General features: G+C 39.3%; 1 protein-coding gene across 1 annotated transcript; it reads left to right on the top strand.

Moving 5' to 3' along the window:
- The first annotated feature begins 1,380 nt into the window (after positions 1-1,380).
- LOC121049509 lies at positions 1,381-3,632 on the top strand. The gene is made up of 2 exons (XM_040507074.1): positions 1,381-2,856; positions 2,950-3,632. The coding sequence occupies exons 1-2, from the start codon at positions 2,244-2,246 to the stop codon at positions 3,558-3,560; spliced, it is 1,224 nt and encodes a 407-aa protein (XP_040363008.1). The 5' UTR covers positions 1,381-2,243; the 3' UTR covers positions 3,561-3,632.
- The last annotated feature ends 3,822 nt before the right edge of the window (positions 3,633-7,454 follow it).

Below are 7,454 nucleotides of genomic sequence, written 5' to 3'. Positions count from 1 at the left end.
AGCAGAGCATGGGATGCTCCAGAGTGTGGGACACTCCGACCCGAGCCTGGGAGGCTCCCTTATTTGTATGGTGAGAACTTCTTCCCCATATTTGACTGATACCTACAGCTAGCGGGGCTAGCTCGATTTCTTTTGACCAGCGGGGCTGTAATGTTTTCACGAATTTTCGTGTTGCAAGAAATATGTTTTATCCATGTTGCATGCATCGAGTTTTTAAAGGAATAAATATGGGAAAGTATTAAAGCTTTACTTTCATTTGAATTAACTTACTTATTTATTTTTGTCCACTCACTCTAACGTGTTTTAAATTACTTTCCCCTGGGCCTTTCGGTTTCAAATGCCCAGTTTGCAGGCGAATTAGTGGAGGTCGGGCGTACATGGCATTTGAGGCATAATTGTCACTACTTCTGCCTTGTAGGATCCCTTAACTGATATTTTACTCTTCTTTTTATATCCTTGTGTATTAGTATTGCTCTGATAACCTTTGGGATTAGTATTGTTGAGTTTTGTATTTTGTGAAAGTGGAGTTGATGGTAATTGGGAGCAGGGTGGCTCCAGGAGTATTAGGTTGGTTTGCTTGAATTGTTTTGTGTGTTTTACAGGTTTTTGGGTAGTCCATTTTAGGGGTGACTCTGCCGAAATTTTGGTAGAGCTATTCCTAAGGTGGGCTCCACAGGGCCACCTCTGATTTCAGAGTGAAATTCGGGGCGGGTCCTGTCAGCAACATACCCAGATTTAGTGAGAACCCAATTCAACAAGCTGTCGAGATTATAAGGTTGACGTGTTAGCATCATGGATGGGGCGCCAATCGAGGAGTGGATACCTCGAACGCAAAGTGAAGCAGAAGAAATCCCCAATTACGGTGAGAGGAAAATTTTAAAATTCAAATTTAGGGCATCTGATTACGGTGGTGTTGAGATTTTATGTTGATTTTCGATTTGTTTGTTATATTCATTTGTGGATTTTGGGTATTGGATTGTAAATGGCAATCAATCAATCTGGGTGATTACTGATATGGTTAACAATTTTATGGGTTTCGAAGCTTCGGAGCCAGGGCTTTTTAATTTAGGGTTTTCAGATATAAGCTTTGGAAGGTTCTGAAAGGGGGGCTTTGAGAATTAGGGTTTTAATTTTTTAGGGTTATTTGTTTCTCTGTCATACTATCTGGAATTGAATATTGAATGATGTGTTGGGTGTGTTTGGGTATCTAAAGTAATGGATTTATTCGGATATTTAAGAAATGGTCAGTGTTTGTAAATTGCCCTTAAGTGGTGTAGTGGTCTTTGAGTGGTGTTGTGGTCCTACAAAAGAGTTGTTGGTGAGGCTTTAAGTCATGTCACCTGTGTTGTTTAGGGGTATTTATTGATGCATTTTGGTTGTTTTACCTGTGCTGGTGTGTTTAGTGGTTGGGAAACTTCTAACTCAATTCGCTTTCACTATGTGTAGTACTCCCAGATTATTTCACCATCAAGGTATATCATGGTGGATATATAGCACACACAGAGAACAAGTATGTAGGAGGAACCATATGCTATTACGACAATGTGGACAAGGACAAAATGTCTTTGACTGAGGTTGATGGGATGGTTAGGGGCATAAATCCCAAATATGCTGGTACACGCATTGATTACTGGTTCTCCATAGGTTCTGAGGATGATGCGATGACAAAGATTAACAATGACCAGGATGTGATAACCATGTGCTGCATGGTGCATGAGGTTAGAGCGGTCATTCTTTATCTAGACCATTTGGAACTGGATCCTAATTATGAAGGTTTAGAAGATCAGTTCATGTATAAGGAATAAGCACCTGCTTGGGGTTTTAGTCAAGCAGGGTCAAGTGGTGTTGTCATAGAGGAGCTCCCTGACTCACCCAAAAAGAAGAGCTCTGTCAAGATTGAGGAGCTGCCAGATTCACCAACAAACCCTCCTGTGGAAGATAGGTTAGGGTGTAAAGCTAGAAGATTCAAAGTGTGTGCACAAAGACAAAAGTTGAAGCCAAGTGAGTTTAAGATCCTGGATTGTGAAGATGAGGTGCCAACTCAAGCTAGCAGAGCTCCAACAACTAAAGCTACTGATAAAGGCAAGAATAAAGTTGAGTTTGAACTTGTCAGTGAGGAAGAGGATACTGAAGATGATGGTTGGATCTAAGAAGATGATGGAGTTTTTGAAGATGATGATGCTGAGGATGAGGAAGAGGCTTTTTCTGATGATGACTCATGTGATGATGATTACAATCCTGCTATGGAAGATGATGAATATGCTGCTTATGGGGTGGATGATGATTTCTTGTTTGACTGGTTGACAAAAGAGGAAGGAGGAGCTGCTCAAGTGGCTGGTACTAGCAGAGCAGATGGTTCTAATGCTGAGGTGATGGAGAACCAGAATGGCAGTAATACCAATGATGCCTGTGGAGACAATGAGGACATGTTTCAAGCTGTGGACTCAGATGAAGAAGGCATAGGGCATGAAGCCAACTCTAATGATGAAGCTATTGAACCTAGATTTGTAGAGTTCAACCCAAAGACTGATTTGAGCAACCCCCAATTCTGTAAGGGCATGAAGTTTGCTTCTGTCAAAATTCTTAGGGCTGCTGTGAGAGAAAAAGCTATCCAAAAGGGTTGGGAAGCAGTTTTTTTGAAAAGTCACAGACTTAGGGTCAGGGTGATCTGCAAGGCTGATGATTGCCCATTTGAATTATTTGCATCTAAGATGCAACATGAGGATACCTTAATGATCAAGACTTACCATGGAGAGCACACCTGTGCAAGGGTATGTGAGAACAGCATGGTTAGAACCCCATATCTAACTGAAAGGTTTGCTGAACAAATCAAGTTGAATCCAGACATATCAACAGGTATCAAACTCCCACCTTGAACTCTATTTGCTATGATTTGATGATGTGTTTTCATGTATACCAACTGTGACTGTTTATCTTTTTGCTTGTCAAAGTCTCTTGCCCAAACCATGTCAGCTGCTGTGAGAGCAAAAGTTTCTTTCCAACAAGCATATAGAACAAAGAGGGCTGCTTTGGAGTTGCTGGAGAGATCAATCAAGGAGCAATTTGCAAGGGCCATGGATTATGCTGAGGAGTTAAAAAGGGTGGATCTAGACACTACTGTGGATATAAAATGTGATTTCAACAACCCCCAACAGGCCCCTATTTTTAAAAGGATGTACATTTGTCTTGGTGCATTAAAGATGGGGTTTAGGGCTAGATGTAGACCAATATTAGGGCTGGATGGATGCCATCTGAAGAGTGCTTATGGGGGTCAGTTGTTGACAGCAGTAGGGTTGGATGCCAACAGCACTACATGGGTCCTTGCATATGCTATGGTTGAAATGGAGAGTAAGGATTCTTGGTTGTGGTTTCTGAGATTATTGGTGGATGATTTAGATATCAGTGGGGATGGGAATAGGTGGACATTTATATCTAACAAGCAAAAGGGGCTAATACCTGCCTGTGAAGAGGTGATGCCACTTGCTGATCACAGATTCTGTGTGAGACACTTGTGGACTAACTTCTACAAGCTATACCCAGGGAAAGTGATGAAGGATTAGCTGTGGGCATGTGCCAAGTCCACAACCATGGCATATTTCTGGAAAGAAATGGTTCTAATGAAGCAATTGGATCCCAAGGCTTATGATTGGTTAAATGGTAAGGATTCTGTATCCAGTTACTGTAATGATGATATATGCTTAATTTACTATAATTCATGATCTAAAACAATTATTTGTTTTTGTAGATCCTAGAAGACCAACTAAGCAATGGTCCAGGTCTCACTTTGGAACAACTCTGAAATGTGATGTTCTCCTCAACAATCTCTGTGAAAGCTTCAATGCTTTCATTTGGCCATCGAGAGCCAAACCTGTGATATCTTGCTTTGAAGATATCAGGATTAAGATGATGAAGAGGATTGCCATGAGGAAGGAAAAAATCAGCAAAGTTGTGGACACTATCTGCCCCAAGCCTAGGGAAATTTTGGAAAAGAATAAAGTTAAGGTAGCCACAGATTGTATTCCTTATGGTTCTGGAAGTCCTCAGATTGAGGTAGAGAGCATTGGAGGAAGCAGATATATAGTTGATCTGAGTAGAAGGACCTGTGCATGTAGGAGATGGGATCTTACTGGTATCCCATGCAAGCATGCTATAGCTGCCATAAACTTCATGAGACACAAGCCTGAAGATTATGTGGATGCTTGCTACCTCACTAGTACCTACATGGCCACTTATTCAAACACAGTCAAACCTGTCAATGGGATGGACTTGTGGAAGCAGAGTGATGAACCTACCATCCTCCCACCTCAGTACAACAGGCAGCCTGGTAGGCCAAGGACAAAAAGGGTAAAGGATGCATCTGAGAAGGAGACTGATAGCCCCAAGCTTGGAAGGTTCAAAAATCTCTAAAGTGTAGCAATTGTGGAGTTTTGGGTCACAATGTGACAACTTGCCATAGGCACCTGCCCCCGAAGACAAAAGCACCGTCCAAGAAAAGAAAGCTAAACAGTGGAGAGGGCTCATCTGTTCCAACTAAGGTATAAAGGTAGCACAGATTGTTATTTTGTTAAATTGATTATGCCTCTTATAATGCAATTACCAATTACTCATAAGTTTGCTTCTATTTTTGCAGGCTATGGGTACCAAATAGCCCCCAAAGACAAAGAATGAGCTCAGAGAAAAGGTAAAGCTTAGAGCAGCAAAGCTGAAGGTAAACTATAAACTACACTAAAATTTCATGTTACATTCAATCCAACCTGAATATTGTTTAGTCCTATTGTTTACTTATCTGAACAATTATTTCTTCTCATGACTATAGAAAATAAGGGAGGAAAAGAAGGCAGGAGCAAATGCATCAAGTGCGAGAGCTGCAACCAGCAACAGTAAAGCTGCTGCTGGAACCAGCAAGGTTAAAGCAGTTGCTTCTGCAACTGGATCAAGAAGGTCATCTGTCAGAATCAGACAAAATGCAAAGGCTGGAAAATAGAGGAAATGGAGTATGTGATTAGCATCCAAGGTCAGGATATTAGAGATGCATATTGCCCACTTTTGTGCAACCTTGTGCTGTGTCACAAGGTTGCTAGTTCTAATCTTTTGCAAAGATGATTAGGGCTAATCTTTTGTGGACCTTATTCCAAACTGAGATTTTTGGGGTAGTTTGGATGTAAAATAGATTTATGCATCTATAGGGGTGCTAATTACGAACATGATTTCCATTTCTATTAAAGATCTTATTTTGGTACAAATGTGATATTTTCCAGGTTCTAAGCATACCCATTTAATTTTTGGTTTTTGGCAGTACCCATTTAATTTTTGGTTTTGGACATACCCTTTTTGGTGGATGCGTGCTGATTTTTTGGATTCATCAAACCATTGGGATAATTATAAAATTTGGAGGGAAAGTCCTTCAAATGTCCATTGTGCCCCTTCTTCTGAGTTTCAGCCTCCAAAGGTGGGGCCCTGTGTCGGTGCCACGTCATGAGTTAACGTCCGAAATGGATGGAGGCCTCGGGATTGGACACGGAAGAGGAATCTTGAGAGTACAGGGGTGTTCTTGATGAATTTTAAAGATCAGGGACTAACATGATTTTCGACCTTTAGTTGGAGGAGGCAAAGTGAAATTAGTCCATATTTTTTTTATTATACAAACAAAATATTTACAAACTTCGGGCCAAGATTACAAACAAACTAAAAGAAAAAAAATACAAGCCCAACAACAACCCATAAAGGGAAGAAATCCTACAAGAGAGGAAAAGCCAACAACTTTTTCCGACACTGTCGAAAGCCCCTCGTCCTCCTGCTGAAACAAAGACGTCATCGAACTTTCCAACTGGATTCAACGTTCAAATAGAGCCTATCTAGAAAAACACTCCATCATATAAATCCCAAAATCATACAAAACATCAAATAACATAAATCAACAGATTGCCATACATGTATTTGTCAGGCGCCTAATAGTAACCAAAGAAAACATTAAAAAAAAACGGAAATTGAAAATGGCCACAGCCTAATCACTAACATGTAGATGTAAGAAATACGATACAACATAGATTTCGGAGTACCGAATCGGCGAACCTTCATCTAAAAAAATGATTGGTTAGAAAGATGTGCACTCGAAGTGTGAAGAATCTGATATTTGAAAGTTAGAAGAAGGATCGAGATAGGAAAGGTAAGATCTAAATATTTGGTCGATGTGAGAAATGAAGGAAAAAGAAGGGAAATCATACATGCCACTAAAAGGGTAGATATAGATCATGAAGACAGTTCAGAAAAGGAGGAACATGCGGAGGGATGAGAAGAAAAAGGAGAGAGAAGCCTTATCAAGGATGTTGAATTTTCAAGTGAAGAGAATTTTTTTAATATACTACATAGTTTGCAAAAACAAGCTAAGGATTGGACAAAATTGATTGAAATTGGTAAGTATAGGGGCATTTGTGATGAAATTAGAAATACAGGGGCACAAATGATATAGCGTGTAAAGGTTAGGGAGAAATTTGTCCATTATTTTTTCACATGCTTAGAGTTTTCATCTTGTCATAGACTATATACTATGTTCTTGCATTCTCTTCAATTTTTTAACTTTTGTAAACCTCTAGCTGAAGTGTAGAACGATAATGCCTCTACTAGATATAATGGAATCAAAGCGGATTGTTCATATAAGTTTACCAATGAGTTTAAAATGCAGCAATTAATACTTCACTGAGTTGGATATAAATTGTTAATGGACCTTATTTTGGTTTTGTTCAGATATTTGAAATTAAGGTTTCATTACTTTAACGGATCTTTACGATGGGCCATCTTCATCAATGATCAAATTTTTACCATGTCCAATGCCATGAAATTTTGGAACACGCAGCATGCCGCCTTTCAGTCCATCATCTAATGAAAAACTTGTGTCCACCAGTGATGAAAAGTTACCCCTAGCGGAGTCAAAAGCCATCAAAAAATTAAGAATCCAAGAAGCAATTAAATAAATTAAATAAAAGACGCATATATCAACAAGCCGGAAGGATATACGCCTTAAGTATTTGCAATCTGCCAATAAGCCATGATAGCACATGTCATAAACAAAGTTTGGTAGATTTATCATGTTAACCTCTTATGGTCCTTACACACATGCTAAAAAAAACAATGCAAAACAGAGTATTGGCAAAACAAATTTCAAACAAACACATGCATCATACTTCTGAAAATAATCAGGAGAATATTGCCAAGCAACCCAAGTAAATACAAGCATCATGCTCTAATAATCATGAGAATAGTGGGCATCAAAAAAAAAAACAGAGAGAAGTAGGGAGGATTATTGCCTTGTAATAGTCTCTACAATACCCGCAAAAATCAGCAGTACCAGCAACTATTGCCTTATTCTCCTTGCAAAATTCTTACTTAAAAAAAAAAAAAATGAATAAAAAAACAAGAAGAAGAGGAAGAAGAAGAAGAAATAAGGAGGGAATGAA

This window comes from Rosa chinensis, chromosome 5 (assembly GCF_002994745.2).
Source record: "Rosa chinensis cultivar Old Blush chromosome 5, RchiOBHm-V2, whole genome shotgun sequence".
Classification (NCBI taxonomy): Eukaryota; Viridiplantae; Streptophyta; class Magnoliopsida; order Rosales; family Rosaceae; genus Rosa; species Rosa chinensis.
Note: the sequence above shows the minus strand (reverse complement) of the source record. Positions and strands in the feature narration are given on the sequence as shown.